General features: G+C 43.6%; 1 protein-coding gene across 4 annotated transcripts in view; it reads left to right on the top strand.

Moving 5' to 3' along the window:
• POLN (DNA polymerase nu) overlaps positions 1–20,675 on the top strand; it is a 119,102-nt gene extending 98,427 nt beyond the window's left edge. For 3 of the 4 annotated variants that reach the window (XM_085871403.1, XM_085871400.1, XM_085871401.1), the window contains 11 exons: positions 3,434–3,499; positions 4,339–4,381; positions 4,582–4,659; positions 6,539–6,653; positions 6,776–6,858; positions 6,948–7,079; positions 7,234–7,344; positions 9,485–9,563; positions 14,299–14,366; positions 14,576–14,637; positions 19,485–20,675. In XM_085871403.1, coding sequence (XP_085727529.1) covers positions 3,434–3,499; positions 4,339–4,381; positions 4,582–4,659; positions 6,539–6,653; positions 6,776–6,858; positions 6,948–7,079; positions 7,234–7,344; positions 9,485–9,563; positions 14,299–14,366; positions 14,576–14,637; positions 19,485–19,604 — 957 coding nt within the window. In that variant the 3' untranslated portion in view covers positions 19,605–20,675. The remainder of the gene's footprint in view (positions 1–3,433; positions 3,500–4,338; positions 4,382–4,581; positions 4,660–6,538; positions 6,654–6,775; positions 6,859–6,947; positions 7,080–7,233; positions 7,345–9,484; positions 9,564–14,298; positions 14,367–14,575; positions 14,638–19,484) is intronic. The other variant, XM_085871404.1, reaches the window with a different exon arrangement.
• The last annotated feature ends 3,705 nt before the right edge of the window (positions 20,676–24,380 follow it).

The following is a 24,380-nucleotide window of genomic DNA, read 5'->3' as shown; positions in this document are numbered from 1 at the left end:
AAACATTTTCTTTTTCACATTTGTTGCTCGTATGTGCATTTTCAATTTCATCTTTAAGTTGTCAATTATGTGAAAAGTTGTGAGCCAGTACAAAAATAAAGCACAAAATAGTGTTCCTCGTGTCAGATTACATAGTATTTCACAATCATGACAAATTTCTGGCTAGTACAATTTGCAGTAAGAAAAAGACTAAATCTGATGGCGGCCATTTTGATTACTGTCATAACGGCCATAATATTCAGATGCAGACTTGGCAACAAGTGGAACTAGACTTCGTCATGCCTAGACTCTTCAAAAACACCAGTTGCACCATTCTAACATGAAATCAGCAGCGAACCTATTTTCTAGGCTAGCTACAGATTTTGGCTTCTAGACTATTTTGCGATGCAATCAAAGATGGCCGACTGGCAGCCATTTTAGTTGTGAAAAAAGAAAACAACAGTATCGTACACTTCCTCAACCATTTCTCAGACATGCATTTACTGATGTTGTTAAAACTTGGCACACCGATAATGAATGATAGCTTACATTTGCACGTCATTTTTTTTTCGAGATCAGATCCAAGATGGCTGACTTCTTATTGTCCCACCATGCTCGTTCCTGTTCCTTTTTCCCTTTCTGGGTAGTACATAGTTCCATTCATATTGATCGGTCATGCAGGTACAGTGTAGCCTTTGTGAAAGTCTTCAATAACCCTATTTTATCAAATTTGATATTTTATCAAATTTTATCTATTTTATCAAACCCTATATGTTCCTGTCCCTTCTTGCCCCCATTTAAGATGTGGAATCTCAGGATATTTGTATAATTAGAAACTCTTTCAGGGTATGCTTCTTGCTCACTTAAGGTTGATTGGTGAACTTGCAGTTTTTATCCTGACCTGATTAAGGTCTTGCTCTCCTGCTCTCTCACCTTTCTGCTCAGCATCTGCCCCTCCAAGGTCACCCATGTTCTACGAGAAACCCTCTCCTTTTTCTCTCCCCAATTCTAAGCCTAATGATCACCTCCATTAATTTCTTACATTTTCTCTTTCCTGTGGAACCGTCTTCCTGAGTCTGCTGTATCGAGCTCTTTCCTCCAGGATTTTAAATCGATCCACTGCCACCTCATGGTCTTTCTTATTTCTTATCAGGTTGATTTGTACAATTATGCTTGCGGTAACTGATGTATCTTTTCAAAAACAAAGACAAAACTCATCAGCCATTGTAAGTGAATTTGTGAATCTGCTATCTGTCAATGTTTTGCTTGCTGGGATTGAAGGTTTTAAGAAATTTGCCATTAAACAATTTACAACACTAGATTTACTGGTACCAAATGATGTTTATATATATATATATATATATATATATATATATATATATATATATATATATATATATATATATATATATATATATATATATATATATATATATATATATATATATATATATATATATATATATATATATATATATATATATATATATATTGTTACGGCTGTGGAAATTCGCAGAGCACCATATAGGTCCTTAGATCAGTTATATCGATAAGTGTGTGTTCAGATAGATTTCCCCACCGATGTCTAAGGGAATTATTCGTGTGACCGGGCTGTGAATCTTTGAGTTAGCCGTTTTTCTTTTACTATCGTTATTTTGAACCAACCGCTTTACAACAACCACCTCCACCACCAACATCGCTCTGACCAACCGCTTCACAACAGCCACCTCCACCACCAACATCGCTCTGACCAACCGCTTCACAACAGCCACCTCCACCACCAACATCGCTCTGATCAACCGCTTCACAACAACCACCTTAACCACCACCGCCCAACCACACCACCCTCACGACCACCACAAACGCCAGCCACACCACCCTCACGACCACCACAAATGCCAGCCACACCACCATCAAGACCACCACAAAACACCAGCCATGCCATCATAACGCCAACCACACCAACACCGCATTTCCATCTCAGCATGGTTGCGAGAAGCCTGGCATTCATCGGGGAAGAACAGACGACGGCCTCACCCCTCCCCCCAACGACAAACATGTGCGGAAAAGACGAAAGCTATGAAGACATAAAAGAAAGGCCCCGATTTGGCAAGGAAAACGCCCTGCTTCTGGAAGCTTCGCACACGTGCTGGAAGGGAGGGGGGCGAAAGGGAGGGGCAAGGCGCCGTGGAAATAAAAGGGCGCGCTGAACGCAAGTCGTCGTCGTCGTCGTCGAGTTGGCTGCTGGAGGTTGTGAGGTGCTGAGGAGAGTCGCGGCAGTGGCCGCCCTTGGCGCCGTTGTAGGAGAGTCTCTGGAGGTGGCAGAAACGCGAGCGCTGAAGAGAAGGTCTGAGGCATGTGTGTGTGCGGACGCAAAGGCTCGAGGCTCGCTCGCTGGATTGTGCTAGCTCGATCGCTCTGGGCTCTCTGGATCGAAGGCACTCTGAGGGGGTCGGTGGTCGTGGCGGAGTCACTGAGGATCGTGTGCGAGGTGCCTCTCTGGGTCGGATAGAGGAGGACTCGAGCTCGTGGATCCACCAGCCAGTCACATTTTTCCTTCCTTTTTATTTTCTCTTGGGCTTTTGTGTGTGTGTCTGTGGTGCCGTGTCCTTAAGTAGAACTGTCGATAAGTGAATGTACATAATAAATAGACTGTGGTAGCTCTTTGTCTTGCTCGCGTCTTGTCCCTACCCCCATTCATTGCATGATTGAATACGTGCATTGTTTGCATGCATGACTGCATATCCGCATATTTGACCGTATACGTGCATGTTTGGTTGTGAAATAAATGTGCTTGTTTAAATGTCACCCGTTCATTGTGTCCTTTCCCTTAATTGAACTACCATATTGCACTCGGAATATAGTTGGTTGTTAAATAGCCGATAATAGAATCGGGTCCAACGGGGCTGCGCGATAAATACCCCGCTCGGTTATCCCAAAATGAAGCGAGCTGCTTAAGCGGCTCGTTTCCAAGCGGCCCCGTTGAGGTACAATCTCTCGGTAATCTACCCGCGCGATTAATTAGGTAAATCGAAGATTTGGCGATCGGACCCTGTAGCACGGGTAAAGTACGGACAAGGTTGTGGTGTGGTTAAAAACACACCCGTGGCTGGTTTTCGGCGTTGATCCGGAAAGCCGCGACTGGATTGTCCGTTCGGTGGGCGAAGCGGCCGCTGTTGGTTAAACGCGGTCGTTCGCACGCCGGCTGGCAGAAATCTGTAACTATATATATATATATATATATATATATATATATATATATATATATATATATATATATATATATATATATATATATATATATATATATATATGTGTGTGTGCGCACCGTCACATGATCAAAATTGCTGTTTGTAACCACCTGCATCTACCTTTATTGGTGATAATTCTGTGTGCATAAAGACATTGTCCATTTACGAATGATTTTTTGGTTTGTTTGTTTGTTGACCATCAGGGGTCCCTCTCTACAAACTGGGAACAGATGGGGGCAGTGAGTGGACGTTTATCATCCAGACAACCTGTGAGTGACCCAAACATAAACGTATGCTCTAAAACAAACAAAACATCAAAAACTCAGAGTAACTGGATCTGATAATTACCAATGCCACTAAAGGTGGACAGAGGTTATGTTTTCACAGGCTGTTTGTCTGTCTGTTGTTTGTCTGTGAACAAGATATTTCAAAAAGTTATGGACAGATTCAAATGAAACTCAGTGGACAGCTTGGGTGTGACATGGACGAATTTATTTCATTTTGGTGAATATCCGGATCCGGATCAGGATCGGAGAATTTTTAAAGTGATTCTTCACCATTGAGAGATAGTGCCAAGACGATATGGAGCACGATATCTCAAAAAGTTGTGGATAAGTTGGGTCAGTGACAACAACAAGCCGATTTGATTTTGGTTAAGGTCCGGATGCAGATCCGGCCTATCAGTTGGATACAAATCATAAAATGTTCACTGTTCAGCCTGGTGGATGTACGCGCTCTACCAAGTGCTGTTCTAGTTAAACTGTTATTTTCACATCCTCATGACACATGACCTAAATATTTTCCTTTTCGGCATCATGTGTATCACTTTAAGCTTGAACAACAGTCAGACTGTTTTGCATCAACCTGTTTTACTTCCCATCTGAACCGATGACATGATGCTTATACCCAAGGTTAATTTGTCAGTTGCATACAAATGTCCTTGTGATACATGTAAATGTATATTGAAGTCTCCTAATGTTCTTCTTCGACAAGTGATGGATGTACAAGCTCTACCGTGAATTATATCACAGTAAGAATTAAAAAAACTCAATTTCAATCCAGTTGATTTCTACATTCATCTCAATTATTTCCTCTTCAATCCAAACAGAACATCCAATCAATACCAAAGCAACCCCTGGTTCTCAGAGGAGGTAGGTAACTTGGGTTTGATTAAGCTACATTCATTGATTTGTGCACAACAAGTGGCTGTTGGTTTCCATCATTGCTCGCCATTTCATCTCTCTTCTGCCCTTGCATATTCTTTCATTTCTCTTTACATTGGGTATCCCCTCATCCCTCTCCTTTCCCTGCTTTATCCTTTAATCTCTCTTCATCTTTGTTTTTCCTCTAGAATCGCATGGTGAGGTTGTTACCATCCAGGCAAGGGCTCCATTCCTTCCTAAACCAGGATCATCTCTGCTTTGTTCTGGTAAGAAAATTGAGAATGAGGGTATAGCAAATGAATGATGTATAATATATCTTGAACCCCCTAACTTGATGAGTTAGCAAACTGCAGGTCGAGTCCCATAACAGCAAATGCTGCACAACCTATTATTAATAGTGTCTTCTGCCACACAAACACATTGTCTCTGCCCTTCTTATCATCAGTTAGGAGGTGAGGTTGCAGTCAGGAATAATTCATCAAACAAATTGAGCAACACTAACCCTAAATGGGACGTGACACTGATGTTATTCGCATAAATTATCCTTCAATCCATGACTTCTTGCAAAGTCAAGGAACTTCGTGCTATTCTGGTTCACAGTTCCAGACCCATGGGGACCAATACATGTCTCATAACCATCCCTATCAGTTCCAGTCGATGCACTGAAATCCCCCAAGACTAGAAAAATATCTCGTTTGGGGCACTGATCAACCACAGACTCGAGCGTGGCGTCGAATGCATCCTTCACGGTGAGATCACTCGCCTCAGTCGGAGCATAAACAGAGACCAGGGAAACGACACCCAAGGAGTGACAAATCCATAGTCTCATAATACGCTCGTTGACAGGTGTTATCTCAATTATCATTGGAATCAGCTTATTGGACACAGCTACAGAAACTCCTTGGGCATGGTAACCATCAGAGAGACCAGACCAATAGTGGGTGTAACCACCCACCATGATCTCGCCGCAATCCGGTCTCAGAACCTCAGAGAGTGCTGCAATACTGATGTCCAAATGCTTGAGCTCAGATGATATCAAAGACAGGTGATCATCCTCTCTTAGGGATAGGACATTCCAGGCACCCACCCAAAGGGACCACCTCAGGTTAACCTAAGGAGACCGCTGTCTGGTGGACGACACCTTCTTGGGACTATGGTGCAGTCATTGGTCTTTATTTTGATTAAACTTGTTGACTTTGGCTCCCATGTCCTAACTGAAATCTGGACCCTCCACACTCCGCTACCCTCCTGCTCCTCGCACAGCCGCAGCACCGGTGTTTCTCTGTGGAGCAGTAACATCACTCGCGGCACCTATTTAATACGTCTCCTGGCAGGACGCCTGGGCGTCATAGATGAGGCAGACGGTCCAGCGACCCAGCTATCGGACATGGGAATGCGAACGCGAAGGTGTACAAGGGCAGAAGGCAAAGAACAAAGGAAAAGTGCACAAGGACTGAGATTGGAGATGCAGGAAAGAATGAATGATGAAGACGAATGTTGTGACGAGAAATGAATCCACAAAATGTGAAAGAAAGAAACTCGAGCAAACAAGCAAAGCGAAAGGAATGATGGAGAGAAAGATGGAAAGATAAGAGGACGCTCACTTCCGTGCGATTAATAATGATTGAGCTCCCAACGGAGTCCTTAACCCTTTCAAGCTTGAGACACCTCTGTTCCTTTACATCAGTGGTCTTTACGATTGTTTTAGAGGGAGGGGGGCACTTTTGCCCCCCATAAGCGTGAGAGTAGAATGTGAGAATTGTAGAAAGGAATGTAGAGAGACACCTCTGTTCCTTTACATCAGTGGTCTTTACGATTGTTTTAGAGGGAGGGGGGAACTTTTGCCCCCCATCAGCGTGAGAGTAGAACGTGAGAATTGTAGAAAGGAATGTAGAATGAGAAAAATGACACGTATGGGATTTCTAACTCCACATTCACAATGCAGATCTATCAATATGGACTTTAGACGATTGAACGGAATATAACTTTGAAATAACTGCTTTAACTATGTGAGGATCTCCGTGAGACTTCTCAAAACCTCACCATTTTATATGAAAGAGGCATTCAACTTGCTCGTTTCAAAGTTTAAAAACTGTTTTGTTGATTAAAATTTTCATCTGGAAAACTTTTCCTTTCGGCATACAGACTTTTCTCACGTGGAACTTCGACTTCTCGCTCACCTATCTGAGGACCCAGCACTCTTAAGACTTTTTGAGGATTCATCTGCTGGAGATATTTTTGTCAGCCTTGCATCCAAGTGGTAGGAAATGGTCCGCGAATTCTGTTGTTGCAGCTTTTAAGTATTGACCTCTCCAGCCAGGATGCAGGTTGGAGTATGTTGCTGTGGTGCTTTGTATTCTCATCACTGTGTGTTGTATGGAGGTTGGGGAAGCAGGAATTGGAAGTGACACCGGCAGAGAGGGAACGAGGCAAACGTATCGTGTATTCGATCATCTACGGGGTTGGTGAGTGTTTCCCTTTCACTTTCTTGGTCAATTTGTGTCTGTTTCTCCCCTCACTCTCCTTTGCACATTCTATATAATTTGTGTGGCAGGGAATGAAAGGTTGTCTCGAGTATTGGGAGTGTCACCGAAAGAAGCTTGCGACGTGATGACTGCATTCGGAAAGAGATTCCAAGGCCTTTCTGCCTTCACTCGGCGCATCCAGCATTGCTGCCGAAACACAGGTAACCTGTCCTGTAATCTGTTCAGCATTTTTTTTTATTGATGAAAACATAATCTCGTGTCCTCCAGAAAATACAGTTTAATAATGCTTCAGTCTCTGGAGAGGTGACCTTCATTGCATGCTTGCCTTATGTTGTTTGTACACGTTGCTCTTAGGCTACGCTATCTCTCTGTTGGGACGGAAGCGATGGCTGCCACAAATCAACTCCCCCAGCTTTCAGCTACGTGCACAGGCTGAGCGCCAAGCTGTGAACTTCACTGTGCAAGGTTTGGGATCCAAGTATCGATGAGTAATCTTTGCACGTGCAGCAACGAGTCGATAAACTGTTGCCGCAGCAAATGGTGACCGTTTGAGTTATAAAAGCTTGTACTGCAAAGTTTTATCTGCCTATTGGTGCCTATATTTGCAAAGTATGCTCCAATGGAAGATAAATAATTAAAAAGTTTTACACTTTTGTTGCAGCAACAATGGGTTTTGTGTATGGTACGGGGATTAAACAAAATGTAATATTGTTGTGGAGCCGGGTGTCGGTGGCGAGCATGACCGCTAGGGGGAGCATTAGTCTGCTCCACCGAACACCCAGAATTTAGGTCGTACCTTTCAGATAAATCCAAAAGGTCACGGGTCCCTTATCGGACCGAAGATCGCCAATAGGTCGACCACGTGGGGTAGGGTCAATTGCCAATTTCAATATACCCAATTACCCACGTCGTCAAACTACCGGGGAAATTCACCCTTGGCAGGATCTGTGCGATCCTGCCCGTTACCGAGCCGGTTCCGAGTCGTAACCCGAGCGGAGAGTACCAGAAACCTGCCGGCCAATTGCACGATTACGGCAACAATGAGGCCTCCTAATTCCCGTTCGCAGCGCGGCAAACCACTGATAGAAAGGACAAGGACGAGCTGGGACATTCAACAATAGGGAATTTATTTACAATAATCGGAGGACGAGGGGAGCACGAAAGGGCAGAGTTATCCGAATATAAAAGAAATGGAAAGTTATAGACAAGCACTTATACAGGTGCTACTTAAAGGACCAGACACACACCCCCGAAAAGAAATGGACCCCGTCGGGTCTTTATTGATACCCCCAGCTTGGAGGGAAGGTGAGCTGCAGGTAAGAAGCTAGCTTGGACCTTCCCGCCTCGTGTGGCCCTTGACGATCCAGCTCGGCCGGACTTGAACCCGCAACTCGATGCCGCTGCAAGCACCAGGTATGGAGGGCAGCGTCGGGCTCCAGCACGCTCCTCCTGCACTCGACGAGATAGCGAGCGCCAGCAGACAAGACAGGCAAGCGATTCTCGGCGGGACAGACTCACAGGCAGGCGGTCCTCCGTGGGACAGGCTCAAGGGGAAAAGACCTCTTCGCGCACACCCATGCTTCTCTTAACCACCCCCCCCCCCGCACAGGGTTGGGGGGGAAACCTGCCCCGACACAACTCGCCTCCGGATTGGCCAGTTTGTCTCAGGCAATCCGCTTGCCGTTCGTGATTCGTCCGGGGGGTGTGGCGAGCATCCTCGCGGCCCGTCCCCACTGAGAGGCATTCCTCCTTCAGATAACGTGCCTCCGCATTGGCTGGAACGCGGCGCACGTCGCTCGCGCTTTGCCCATTGGCTGAAGGCAACACGTCTTGCTCGAACCTGGAGTGGAGCCAATGCGTCGGTTGCCAATGGAACTCCACCCACAGGCGCTCGGTACGTATGCGCGTCAGAAAGGCCGATGGTGGAAGGAAGCCAGGGAGGATGCCGTTGTTGTTGGGGTTGTTGTTGGGGTAAAAATCCTATCTATAAAATAACTTCACAGCACACGTACACTTAATTCCCATTCGACATAGGGGAAAGGGAGCTATCTATCCACATTTACTTTCCGAAATAACTGAGCTATGGGGACCTGAATTGAGTGCTCATGGCTACCAGATTCATAACAATATTGGTGACTTCAACGGAGATTAAAATTCAAAGCCAAAGGTGTTGATTTTGATCGAAGAAACTTCATCAGTCTGAATAGGTCTTTTCACAGCAGGGTAATCTGCGAAAGCTTTGTTACCTGCCTATAGAAAATGATTCTGATTTGATATACCATACTCTGTTGCAGAGCGTCGATGCTGCTGAAGCAGTTTCTTGGAAAAGGTTATACTGGGTGGTTTTGCCTTCCCAGCAGTAGTTAGTGCAGGGATTTGGAATTTGTTCAGGGTGCCGGCAACAGCTCGCCTACTTTTTCACGAAGGACACCGTGGGATCTCTAACATCCACCAACTATTGCTGGCAGATGGGATCCCCAGGATTGACAGTTTATGTGTATTGTTGTTATTGGAGGGAAGACCAGATAAGGGGGTGTACTTGACTTTACAAACGTGTGCTGTCTCTAAAAAAGTATGTTACAGTTGGAATTTCTGTGCCTTCCAGGCTCAGCTGCCGATATCTGCAAACTGGCAATGGTTCGAGTGTTTTCGGCCCTCCAGGTCACCCCTTCACTCAACGCCAGGTAGGCTACGAATATGATTTTCCAACCTTTCAATAACTTTGAGTATTATCAGGCACAGTGATCAGGCAATAGCAGAATACAATGCAGTTGTGTTAGTGGGTGCACAAGAAAACTGCTTTGCAGGTAAACAAAGAGCTAATTTGTCCTACCATTTGTTGTTAAAAAGGCCTTTTTCTGTGATTGATTCATTTCCCATGATAATAGTGCCATGTCTTTATGACTTGTGACTGCTCTGTAATACCATTTACCAAAGCCATGATAGAAAAGCAAGCCAGTGATGAAGTTTTATACAAACCAATATCCCATGTTTTCACACACTTGGCAGAAGCAAGAAGTGCCCAAGGAGTGCAACAGCAATTTTGATTGATGTCCTCAATATCTCATCAGACATATTTTCCACATTAAATATAATTCCAGGCTCGGTGGTGTCATGGTAAGATATAACCAGAATCGGTGGTGGAATGGTTCGAGCATCCGTGGTCACTTGGGAGGTCGGCGGTTCAATCACCGCCTGAGTCCTCCCAAAGACTTCAAAATTAAAAAAAAATGTTACGTACTACTACCTTGCTCAACGCACTTAAAAGGATAGAGGATGAACAATCCCCATAGATTGGCATCCATGGGTAGGAGGAAATTCCTCCTGAGGAAATGCCCTGCTGAGTGCGGTGAGAAAGGTGGCGCCATTGTTGTGACGCCACTGATACCCACAGTGCCCCGGGAAGTGATGGTACTTCCCCCAACAGTTTAGTGGCTGCGTTTGTCTCGTCTAACATTCCTGCGTTGTCTTGTGTATTCGTCTGTATGTCCATTTGTGGGTTGGAGCTCCACTATGACCCTGAGATCCTGTTACAAAAATTACTGCTGGGAGAGGGATGGCAAACCGCCCAGCATAGTCCTGGTCTTGAAACTGCTTCATCAGAACCAACTCTCTGTAACAGAGTAAGGTACATCAGATTGGGATCAGGAATAATAATCATAATATTATGAGTTTCCTTCCAAATAACTTCAATGCCGGAGGAGGCCATTGGACCAATCAAGCCTGAACGGGGCTGTTGTGAACATATTGTTGTTTGTCTTTGCTCTATCCACAATTAAATGCTGAGCATCAAGCAAGGAAGCAGCACATACCATTTTTGAAGTCTTTGGTTTGACTCGGCCGGGGTTCGAACTGCCTACCTCCCAGACTCAGAGCAGACACACTCTAACAATTATGCCATTCTCTGTAGACAACAATGTCACGTAAAATAAGGATAAAATTAATTGATGAATTGCAGTTCCGGTAAAGATGAATATTCGTCACGATGAACGACCTGCAGAGTTGAGCAAGAATCGAATGTGGTTTGATGTACGCTGTACAATCATTCATTCATCTTGGTTGACAAGCCGATTTAATGGCTGCATTTAATGCAGGTATTTTGAGTTCAGTCAAAAAAAGACTTCTCGTGATTATGTTTGTGGTTCATTTGTTCAAGGTGATGCACTGCTTTGCATTATTATCCTCACGCTTGTTGAAAAAACAAAAACCAAAACGAAGAGATATTGTAACGGGCTCCGTCTGTCTGTCCGTCACGCTATCTCCTCTTAAATGGTTGTGGAGAAATTCACCAACCGTGGTAGTCATGATCACCACTTGGAAAGAAGGTGCAGGAACAGTATCATTTTTGGCCCCGCCTCCTCGGGCGGGGGTCAAAAAGGTCAAATGCCAAAATATGCAATTACGGGCACATTTATAAACGTTTAAAAAAAAAAAATACATAAATAAAGCTTTGTATATGCAATCAACATTGGGGGATGCATGAAATACGTAACGATTTTTTGAGTTGATCCTTGATGCGAGCCCAAGGCGGTGGGGAGGCACGGTCAAATCGAGGGGCGGGGGGGGGGGTAATTTAACTCTAAGTTTGATTCTGGGTCATTCCCAGTGGATCCTTTTCCCATCTTTACCTCTGCCACCAAAGGTGCACAGAGGTTATGTTTTCACCCCTGTCTATCCATCTGTTTGTGAAGAAAATGTCTCAAAAAGTTGTGGACATCCGTCATTGGATCCATCATTTCATTGGATGAAACTTGGTGGATGAGTTGGTTAGGTGACAAGAACAAGCCGATTAAATTTTAGTTCAGGTCCGAATCCAGATCCGGCCTATCAATGGCATACAAAACGGAAACTAATCAGCCTGGTGAAGGTATGCTCTCTTCCGATTGCCCTTCTAGTTCAACTTACAAGTTAGAAGTTAGGCCTTAGTTATTTTATAACTTGGTTTACACAGTTCTTCAGCTAAAATGTAGGGTCGGTAGGTCGAAATATAAATATAAATATAATTTCAATTTTTAGAAATTTATATATTTTTATGATTTTTTTTCGGATGTTCCATGGAAAAGACAAAGGAAGGTGGGGGGAAAATAAATATAAATCCCGGACCAGGAGGATCTAAGAAAACATTGAAGATGGAAGACCATTCGAATGCAGGATGCCATTATTCACTGTATCATCTGATGTGAAAAACAATAAAGAAGGATTAAAACTTGTTTTTACAATATAGTCTGGCATGCTTTTCTTATAGGAACCTGTTGGATCATCAAACAAATGGAAACAATGCTGAGAAAATTACTGTCCAAGTCGTAGATGTGTGCGTGCACACCAGTGCATAGTGCTGGATATGATTTAAAAAAGGTGTCTACTTGGAGTCAACACGCTCAAAACGGTCAATCAGAGCCATAACCAGCTCTTACTTTTCAGCGGGCATCTGATCGTACCGTCTCCCCATCCCCATGAGCACATCAAAGGCTGATTTCTGGTCCGTTAAAGGCTGAATATTAGCATCTTGCATGGAAACTTTGACGTACTTGGCACCAAAATCTTTCGATATGAACAGCGGTGTACAACTTTCGATGGAAACAAAATCGGCACAATCGAGAGTAAAGCCGCTATCACACCTTGACGTTTTAGCCAGCGTATGCCGACGTATGAAAAATTTGACGAATACGCTGGCACACGTCGAATACGTTATGGGTAAGTTTTGTATACGTTAAGAGCACGCTGAAGCACGCTGGCATACGGCGTATGACTCGCACGTTCCGCATACGCTGGTCATAAGTTGTAGGCACGTTATGCGATCGTTGACACACGTCGATACATTTTACTTGTAAGTTACTCATAAGTCGAAACACGTCGAGCTAATGTCTAGCATACCCGAAACTTATTTCTAACCTTTGAATAAGGTGCTTTGAACCTAGGTGTAACGTATCTCCAACGCATATTGACGTATGTAGACTTATTTGACGTCTTCCGGACGACCACAGAACTTATTGAACGTGTTTCTAACTTACAGCTACCATATAATGGCGTATTGGCAGCGTTTAAGGGAATTGGTATATAAAAATGGGGTTCACAGGAGGAACCTGTCAGTGTTCCAGACTCCATGGTGAGCAGATGTCCATGTCATCCGAGAGATGGAGGATCCGGCAAGGCTGAGACGAGAATACCTACTAGCTGTCCTCCAACATCAACATGACCTCATCGATTTGACACTGTACCAGTTGCGTGCCAATAGAGCCAGGAGAAGAAGAGGTGAACGGAGGAGAAGGAACTGGGTGAGACCATGGATCGGGAGGCGACGGCAGTTGGCATGTATGACCAGCTTATGGTGGAACTCCGTAACGAGGAGTTCTTCGAAGTTTTCTTCGGCATGACGGTGATGTTGACACTTAGGTGTCGAGTGCAGTTATGATTTTATTTGAATCGTCGAGCGGCAGCCTTTTAATAGTCTACGCCACGTGATCGTCGGCGATACGCTGCCACGCTATGCATAAGTTCAATATGCCGGAAGATTATTCAAACTTACTCTTCCATGCTGCCGGAAGACTATCGTTGGGCATAAGTTGTGAACACCGACAACATGCTAAGCATTCGTTGGTATAAGTTATCTATAAGTTATCGAAACGTTCTGTGTACGTTACTAATACATTATGCATACGTCCAACTCGTTATGAATACACTATTATACACCCAAAACTGAAAAAAGAAATAGTTCAGCGTACGCCAGCGTTGAAGATAAATTTTGATACGTTGCCATATGCTGGCTAAATCGTCAAGGTGTGACAGAGGCTTAACCTGCGAATCATCCCTGCTGCTGCACTGAATTGATGCAATCGTTCGGCCAGAATATTCGTCGTCAAGATGTCGCGTGATTAAATCACCAATACAGTCACTCGAATTTATACCACTGACATACTTCTGAACAATCACTTTCGCCCCAGAAACCACAGTCAATCTGAACTACGCTGGCCACTGCTCAGACACCATGACCGAAGACGACTGCGCAGCTCGACTGCACAGTTCGGTTAAAGGTGACTCGGCATTTTGGCGCGAGCGCACGAAATTATATTTTGAAAATAAATGCCGATGTTTACAATTCGGGTTTTGAAACTTTTGCACCTTCGGTGGAAAATGTATAAATATAAAAGGCTAAAAATGTGTTTTATATTTATATTTCATTTCGGCAAATATACCGTCGGCGGATCCGTAAACCAAGTTGTAAAATAACTAATGCCTTAGGTGGGAAGTGTGGGGATTTGCCATGGCGCGCCATCAACTTACCTCCCATTGAGTTTGTTTTTTTGAGTCAGATTAACTGTGGTTGATGATCTGAGCTGAATGATGAGCTGGGGTTAAAACAAATGTAACTGAGTATCAATGTCATGAGAAAGTTAATTGATTCAATCTGTCCCTTTCCAGACTGATTGCTCAAATACATGACGAACTATTGTTTGAGGTCGAGGATTCTCAAATACAGAACCTCAAAGGTGTGTTGAAAATGACGACTCAAAAATGTATATCATTGTAATTATAATTTATTGCTGTTATTATTTTTTGTTCTTTTGCGGTTTCATTTTTATTATGCTTGTCAGGTACTTTCACTAAACTTGTCAAAATAAAGTGATGTGAGATTTTGATGGAAAGAAACTGCTCAATGAGGAGCACATGTCCATTAAGCTCCTCCATTCTTTCTCAGAGGTCGTGACATCAACGATGACATCACTACAACACTTGGAGATGTGGAACGTCAGTTTGAAGGTTGAACTTCATTACGTTTACTCGTTTTGTTGCACAGCAAGATAAATGTTGCTCAACGATAGACTGCATTAAAGTGTGTTTTAACGGGGATTTCGAAAAATTGTATCTCAAACGTAGGTGTTACTTCCTTGCGTTCGACAAACTCTATGATGTACAAAGTGATCACAAAAAAAATATGGGATCTCACGTAACTCGGGTTGAACAGGTTTGATTTCTCTGCAGAGATTTTATCATGACACATTACGACTACAATGCGTGAACAAATCTTTGTGTAGTTTTTATTGCATACAAAATTGAGGCTCGTGGAAGAGTGAGGTGACAGGACAAAAAGCCAACAAACTGACGAGAAAGGTGGGGAAACGGGTGCGTGCAACAATCAACGGAATAACCAATCGGGAAAGAAGAGGGGAAAAAACACAGTAACTGCAAGTAAGATGGTTTGGGTTAGGTATCGTTAATGGGGAGAGAAAACATCACTGGTAGCGATGGGGGATGACATGAAATGGTAAAGTACTGTCAACAAGAACAGTCTCGAACACTTCCACAAACTGGAGAAAAGAGTGGAGAGGTACAGAAAGTCTGGATTTTGAGAGTTTAACGATTTAACTTATCTGGTGTGTGTGTGTGTGTGTGTGTGTGTGTGTGTGTGTGTGTGTGTGTGTGTGTGTGTGTGTGTGTGTGTGTGTGTGTGTGTGTGTGTGTGCGTGCGTGCGTTTGTGCATGTCGTTATCTCCATTTGGGGGTTTCGGGTCTCGGAGTTCCCTGGTCTCGAAGTATCCACCTCAGTTTCATTGAGGGATCATGATTCTTGGACAGTTTACATTTTGTATCCCACTGATCTGGACCTGAACCAAAATCGAATCTGCTTGTTATTGTCACCTAACCAACTCATCCACCTAGTTTTGTAATAACTCGTCCACAACTATTTGAAATATCATGCTGTACAGTTTATCGTTTTTGGCCCCATATCTCAATGGTAAAGAATCACTTGAAAAATTATTAAAATTCTCATATCCGGATGCACATCTTCACCAAAATCTGATCAATTCATCCTTGAAACACTCCCAAACTGTCCACAATTTTTTTTGAGATATCCTGTTCACAAACAGACAGACAGACAAACAGGGGTAAAAACATAAACTCCGTCCACCTTCGGTGGCAGAGGTAATAGATGGATCCACCCACTGGAATGAGATGAAAACATCCCACAGGAACGCGTTCCAGCCTTTTTTGAAGATGGGCTTTCCTTGCGGAAGTCTTGATTTAGTTGTCGGCGCTTTCACTTATCTAGCAGAGGAATGGGAAGCGATATCAACGAGGGTATTATTTTCCAGGTACCACCACATTCTTGTCATGAATTTTTATCAAATTTTAAATCGTAATCCCTTTTATAAGTTTGTTTTATATGTTTGTGTCTTGGTGCATAGAAGAGCTCAACAACGAAGGGCAGGGGGTTTACATACTGTTGAAGTCAAAGGATATTGGTGTCGAATCAAAGTCAGGGTTGGACACACACAATTTGAAATAACGCACAAACGAGTAACAAGAGCTTGGAAAGGAACAAAATGGTAAAGAAGCAGTGTTTGTAGAAGAGATTGTAGTGTATGTCATTGTGTAATTTGGTCAACTTTTCATATAGAATCTGGAAACTTGTAATTTTTCACTTCCTGTGTTTACAGTGAACACAAAAACAGCTGTTTTCAATTTTTTTTATTCATAAGCAGTCACCAAAATCCAAAATTTGAGAAACCGCCTTATTTTACCCATTATAGCACATTCAGAGATAATAAAAAATATCTGTTCAGCTAAATTTAACCCAGTTAGGCATTATTTACGAACCCCCCAAAAGATGACGGCCAAATATGCACAAAAAGGACATTCTGTAGTACTGAGAACATACAATTTGAATGGATGTGCAAATACAAAACACAAAGATGCTTCGGCATATATAATTATTTAGTCATCCAAGTCCTCATTTTCCTCGTCATCGCTTGAATTCCCATCAATTGCGACATTGTTGCATGTGTCTTCAGCTCCTTCACACTTGCAGAGCTCTGTACAGACTAGATGATGTGCCTTACAAGAGCACCGTCCACTGCACTTACTGGCGGCACAGGAACACTTCACAAGTTCCACCACAGCCTCCGGTGCTGCTGGAACTTTTGAGACAACTGGGACATAGTGGCCGTCCTCCAGTTGTCGCCATCCCAGAGTAACAGGATCCAGTAGAATTGGTACAGCTACTAAGTCTTGCAACCATATGTTGGCTTGTAGGTGTGCCTTTTCTGCTTCATCGATGGGTATGATTTCACCTTGTTCGATACGCTCCTGTATTGCAGCAAAGAACTCGATTTCGGCTGCTATATAGTGAACAGTTGTTTCACTATCATCGGTATTGCCACCGGTAGGGGTATTTGAGGAGGGTAGACTGTCTCCAGCACACTCAAGCTCACGCTTCAGAAGTTGCCACCGTTCAGTTATACACTGCTTGTGATGCACAATGTCCTGTGACAGTGCATCATTGTCAGGTATGACATCAGCATAGTTCACTTTCCACTCTGGGTTGTTGCAGTGTTGCACTATATCATGTATCAGAGTTCCAATATTTCCTGACCGGCATTCATGCAAAACATCTTGAACTTTGCCTTGGCAGAAAAAGCACTTACTTTTATCGTAGTTCATGGATTTTGAACGAGTGTGCCTTCCTGATACTGACGGTTCTTCAGGTTCTCCATGGTGCAATGAGGTAGCTGGTCTCCCTATGGTTCGTTGAAGAAGACACATCGGATGTTGCACAGGCTAGTTTATATCGCTTTTCATCACGTTTTATATGTTCTTTATCGGTGCTTGCCGTGTAGCATGTTCTGTGCCACGCAACATGCTTATCACTTAGATCACCTGCTGTCAAGTCCCCGATTTTTTTTTTACTGAGTGTAATGAATTCACTGTTCCCAAAACTCGCTCTCAAACGAACCGCCGTCAAGAATTTGTCGTACGTTGAATGTTCCTCAGATTGTGGTGCTTCTTTCAATTGCTCTTGTTTGGAGCGCTGACACGTTATGCATAGTTTATAGTTTATTTCTGCGCGCGCCCTTTTCTCCGCGGGTTCTTCGCTCTGTGCCATGACTTATCTGCAAATAGAGAAAAAACACATAATTGATAATTTTTATGTAAAAGACACTACACGTATATTGTCTAAATATGCAGGATCAGGCAAAGATATCAGAGTGGTCATATCGATGAGTGTTAGGGATTATGATTATGATGAGTGTTAGGGATTATGATTATGAGTATTAGAGATTATGATTATGATGTCTACTATAGATCTTCCACTGCATACACTGTGTCTGAAAATACGAAACGAAATTTGTCATCAAAATTTTTGTCGATTTTTGTCACTCGCTGGCCGCCATCTTGGATTTGTGTCATTCGCAATGTTTGGAAAAATTGGAAACAGCTGATTTGTAGTCCTATGTGATCTTAGGAAGTGAAAAAACACAAGTTTCCAGATTCTATATGAAAAGTTGACCATTGTATGAATTGCAACATAACAACAACATACACTATTGTGGATGTCCATGGGTGAGCACTTGAGGTAGTGATGGGAAGCATATTTGAGGACAAGTCAACAGATACAACAGGGGAGCCTATTTCACAATCAGGAAAATAAGGGAACAAATGAATGCAGGTGAGCAACCAGTCTGGACTTGGGAAAGTGAACAGGTGAGGATTTCTTGAACTCGTGTGACCTGCGGTCGCTTCGGGAGGGCAGAGGCAAAAGAGTTTAACAGCAGCAAGGTCAGATGTGATCTTTATAAAAGAGAGCCCACCATCTTGCCATTGGTGGGAAAGTGACAGTCCTTGCAAATCCACCTCCTGTCTTGAGGTTCCAATGGGGCTCTGCCTTGTTCTTCACTACCTCAAGAGGAGTCAGGTGGGAAGCAGGAGCACCATTCTCAAAGTGGGGAGCCATACTCCATGGAACTCTGTATGAAAGCCTTTTTCACCAGCCTTTGATGTCAGTTTGGATTATGATTCTCGCACAAAATGTTATGGCAGATAATGAGGTCAAGGAATTTCAGGGATTGCATGTTTTCTTGTGGCAGTTGAGAGAATTGGCTCGTTTGATTGTCGATCAATGAGTTCCTCAAGAAATCCTCACCTGTTCATGCTCCCAAGTCCAGACTGGTTGCCTACCTGAATTCATCCGTTCCCTTATTTTCCCGATTGTGAAATTGTCTTCTTGTAGCTGTTGAATTGGTAATTATAGAGGAGAGACAGTGTGAGGGATTTGATTGCCGACTGTAACCCCCCTTCACCCACCAGCGTTGAACGTCATGTTACAAGTAGCTGATCGGCGGCTTATCTTATCCAAATCTTATGAAAGAGCCTCAGCATTATCCAGCCTTTCACAAGAGTGATGGAGCCTTTTACACAGGGTGGAGCCATTGACAAAATGGTAAAGTTTGTTTTCAAGATAATTACACCGATCAGTGATGTAGATTAAGAATAAGACGCTGTCTTGTAGAACCCCAGCCTGAAGGGAAATGAGAGAAAACACATCAAGGACCACTCTCTGTTTCTGTTTATGTTCATCCATCAACAACCCTCTCCACCCCTCCTCCCCCCAAAATAATTAAAACACCCCTGGTGATATCTCTGCACCTACCCAAATCCTCTCTTCCCAAAACCACCTTCACTTGTCCAAGTTTTGAAGTGGCTATCAAAGTCATGTGACCGAGCATATTCATTGATCAAGGGATCCGTCTGTGCCCAAGTTGAAGGTGGGTTTGTAAAAGGTTGCATTGACCCCAGAGACAAATGCCTCTTTGTCTTCCTCTGCACAGGTCCCACTGCCCATTCATAGTTCCTGGGGGAAATCTTGGGCTCACCTGGAAGGTGAAGAGGAGGCACCATTGCATGTGCAGCAAAGGAGCTCCACGGATTTGATAAACGAGGGCAGTTAACGAGTTGCAGCTAACTATAACTATCCCTTTATCCTTCACGGACTATTCACAGACTCTGCACAAAAATGTTCCCAACTATAAATGTAAGTGTTATACCAATTGCAATAATCACAGTAATATGCTGGAATCCTCCATCTCCATGAATGAAGATACTGTAAAACAAGGTGATCTTCTAATGGGTTATTGAAAGGTACAGACTTACCTGTTTGCTCCAGCACTCAAATTCATTTAATGATAGCTTGCCTGAAACAATAGAGAGGCTGTGTGAAACATCGTAGAAGTGTGTGTCACTGTTTTACATTGTTGTTAGTTGTTACATGTTTAATTGTTTTTTTTTGTTTAAAAAAAAAAAGTTTTAGTCCTGTTTTTCTCCATTTCCTGTTTACATTGCTCTATTGTTTAGTGTTGCGGTGGAGAGGGATGGATTTCGATGAAAACCTTCTTTGAAAGCTCCAATTTCAGATTGACGAGTGCTTGAGGATGTTTTCCCATCCTCTGTCCTTCACCGATTTGTCTGGCTTGTTCACTCACACATGTACGTTGTGGTTTTGGAATTCACTGTCTATTTGAAAGTTTTGTTGTCTGCTGCTGTTTGGACTGCCGATTCCAAAAATGTGTTATGTTGCTGCCTTTACCTTGTTCTCGCTGTACTTTACCAGGCTTTGCTGATAAAAAACAAACAAACAAACAATAAATAGTCATGTGACTCAAAATGAACTGCAATTAGTATTATTTTTCAATATAAAGTTGAGGATCATGGGAGAGTGAGCGGACAGAGGACGGAGGACACGCTATCAATGGGACGACACCAATGAGATAAGACAAGACCACACATTTACAATGACAATGACGAGCAACAAACTCTTTGCAACCATTTTCCATTTTTTTTCTGCGGTTTGGTCGAATGATGACATTCCTCCAGATGGATCTATCTATCCATGGCGTCGTTTTATATATGACTATCAGGTTTATTTTCCTTCTCTCCTCTCTTCTCCTCTCCTGTTTGTTCATTCCCTTGCTTATTGTGCCTGATGTAGTAGCCCCTCTCTTCTACTGCCAGTTCATTCCTTCCATGAGCCTCGATCTTGTAGAGGAAAAAAATTAAAACAAAAAGGGAATAAACCATGTTTTTATAAAGACCACATGGACTTTAATTAGCGTACTTTAATCTTTTTCTACCATTAACGGTGTGACCTGGGAGTTGAAAATGTGTCCACCTATTCCGCCATGTATCTTGAACACAAATATCAGATTATATAAAATCATCATCATCACAGACAAAGTTTTTGAATTCGAATGCGTGGGAAATTAATTTTTTTGCATTCTCTCATATTAACTGTCATGTTCTGCGAAGCTACGCCACGCTCATGCGCAGTGTGTGCCTCCCTGGGAAATAAACGCAGAGCTTCGACTTATGTGGTGTCTGGCCTTTCACCCTGCAATCCTTCGGATACGCGACAATTTGCGACGAGTTTAGTGCTTTGCCAAGTCGGCATTGCTCACTATGACGTCCGTGGGGATTCTGTTGGAGTACCAGCCAGATGAGGACGAGGAAGACTTTGCTGATCGATTGGGACAATACTTCATCGGTAACAAGATGGCGGCGGCAGAAGATGCTGATCATCGCAGAGCCGTTCTGCTTACAGTGTGTGGTAAAACAACATATGCCCTGATGAAGGATCTCGTTACTCCGGATAAACCGAAGGACAAAACCTTCGATTAACTGATCGAGATTGTCACCAGACACCACAAGCCGAAACCCGGGAAAATCGTGTCCCGGAACAAGTTCTACACTCATGGGAGGAAGGATGGTCAGTCGGTGTCTGAGTTTGTTGCTGAACTTCGCAGATTGGCTGAACATTGTGAATTCGGTGCCACGTTGGATGAGATGTTGAGAGATGTTTTCGTTATTGGCATCAATAAGGAAACAATTCTCCAGAAATTGTTGGTTGTTCCCGAGCTCGATCTGACTGAAGCCCGAATGATTGTTGTTGGTTGTTCCCGAATGATGTGAACAAACTGAGCTCATCATCATCAGCTGTGAAGCACAGCTATCCTCAATTTCACAGATCTGCTCAACACATCACCTCTTTCCGTAATGCGAGCTCGTCTGTGCCAAAGCAGAGCGGTGGATCGTCTGGTTCTCCAACAGGTAAAGTGTGTTGGCGTTGTGGGGGCAGGCACTTACCCCACCTGTGTGGTTTCAAACACTGCTCCTGTCATAACTGTGGGAAACTTGGCCATCAATGCAAGCTGTGTCGCCAGACATCCCAACACGGTACGAATCACCACATGATCGGTTTGGCCACGCCAGTGACCGGTGGTGAAGCAATACCTCCTGCTTCAAAGAAGCATGCTCTGCTCAGTATGTCGGATAAAAGCAAACCCATTGTGGTGGATGTCAGGGTGAATGACATTGCCGTGGAGAGGGAGCTGGACACCGGGGCCAGTCAGTCAATCATGAGTTCCGAAACTTTCAATAGGCTGTTTAGCCAGGAGACAGCGAGACCAGTACTCAGACCGGTGAACGCCAAGTTCCGAACTTACACCAATGAACTGATACCTGTGATTGGTAGTGCGGAGGTGAAGGTCACCGACAATGATGTGTCACGGAAACGACCCGTATGGATCATTCAGGGAAATGGGCCGACGTCGTTTGGGCGTAATTGGCTTGAATTCATCAAACTCTATTGGCCTGTGATCAAATTGATGGCTGGTGATGTTAATCACAATGCCATTCTTGACAAATACCCCTCATTGTTTGGAGTTGGTGTCGGCACCTTCAAAGGTGTTAAAGCCAAAATCTATGTGGATGAGAGTGCTCAGCCAAGCTTTTGAAAAGCGAGGTCTGTACCTCTCATGATGCGTCCAAAGATCGAGGCAGAGCTCGACCGCCTGCAGATGGGAAGGTGTTATCAGTTCTGTTGAGTTCAGTGATTGGGCACGTCCAATTGTTCCTGTATTAAAGTCAGATGGTAGTGTTCGGATTTGTGGTGATTACAAAACAACAATCAACAGGTATTCCAAACAGGACCATTATTATCCTCTGCCCAAGGCAGATCATTTGTTCACTTCACTTTCTGGTGGAAAGAAGTTTAGCCACCTGGATTTGGAATCTGCTTACACGCAAATGTTGCTTGATGAGGACTCCAAGAAGTATACATGTTGTAACACTCACAAGGGGTTGTTTGTTTATCACCGCTGTCCTTTCGGAATCAAATCAGCCGCTGCTATATTTCAACGCAATATGGAGAATCTGCTGAAAGCAATTCCAACTGTAGTAGTGTTTCAAGATGATGTTTTGATCACCGGCTGCAATTATGCTGAACATTTGTGTAACCTTGAGGCGGTTCTCAAACGTCTTGTTGAAGCCGGTGTTCAGGTGAAACGCGACTAATGTCGATTTATGTTACCCGAAGTGGAATTTCTCGGTCGTATCGTCAGTGCTGATGGCATCAGGCACAGCACGTCCAAGACGGAAGCTATCAAGGATGCTCTGACTCTTGCGAACACGACCGAGCTCAAAGCTTTCCTGGGTATGTTGAACTATTACTGTAACTTTCTTCCGAATCTGAGCACCATCCTTGAGCCTCTCCACAAACTCCTTCGTAAAGGTGTTGAATGGCGATGGTGTACGCAGTGTAGTAAGGCGTTTGCTGACGCAAAACGGTTGCTGTGTTAATCTAAAGTGTTGGTGACTACGGTACTGCGAAACCATTGGTTCTCAGCTGTAATGCCTCATCTTATGGCATTGGCTGTGTGGTTCAGCAACGTAATGACGGTATACTACGGCCTGTAGCCTAGGCATCACGCACTTTGTCAGCAGTGGAGAGAAACTCCTCCATGGTTGAAAAAGAAGTTCTCGCATCTATTTTTGGTGTAACAAAGATGCATCAGTATCTCTTCTGTCGACAACTTGAACTTGTAACCGACCACAAACCATTGCAATCCCTGTTCAATGAGAGTAGGGGAATTAACCCACAGGCCTCTGCACGCATTCAGCATTTGGCTGAGAAGTTAGCAGCCTATGACTATTCCATTAGGTATCGTCTTGGCAGTGAGAATTTCTGTGCTGATGCTTTGAGTAGATTACCACTACCAGTTAACGTTGGTAATGTACCTGTACCGGGAGAAATTTTTATGGCAATGAGTGTGTTTTTCTGTCATAATGCTCCAATAACTTCCAAACAAATTGAACAATGGACAAATGTGGACCCGACCCTTTCTATGGTCAAACGATGTGTTATCAGTGGCATATGGTAAACTGTACCCTATGAATTCCATGACAAATTGAGGCCGTTCCTTGCTCGTAAAAATGAGTTGTCTTTATATTGGGGTTGCCTGCTGTGGGGCAGCAGGGTCATTGTACCGCCCAAAGGTCAAAACAAGGTGTGTGATGAGCGACATGAATCACATCCAGGGATTGTAACCATGAGGTCAATTGCCAGGAGCCATGTTTGGTGGCCAGGTATCGATGAAAACCTAGAGAGCTACGTTCGCCATTGCTCCGTGTGTCAGGCCACTGCCCTGAACTCACCTGAGGCACCGCTTCACATGTGGTCCTGGCCTTCCAAACCATGGTCTCGAATTCACATCGATTATGCTGGTCCATTCTAAGGGAAGATGTTTTTGGTTGCTATCCATACTCATTCAAAGTGGATTGAATGTTTTGCCTTATCATCCTGTACTAGCGAAATCACGGTTGAACGTTTACGTGCCATGTTTGCCACTCATGATTTGCCAGATTGTGTAGTTCGTGATAATGGCTCATGTTTC

Source organism: Eptatretus burgeri, chromosome 2, assembly GCF_056783735.1.
Source record: "Eptatretus burgeri isolate ZD-2024b chromosome 2, Ebu_testis_v1, whole genome shotgun sequence".
NCBI lineage: Eukaryota > Metazoa > Chordata > Myxini > Myxiniformes > Myxinidae > Eptatretus > Eptatretus burgeri.
This window is presented reverse-complemented; position numbering and strand designations above follow the sequence as displayed.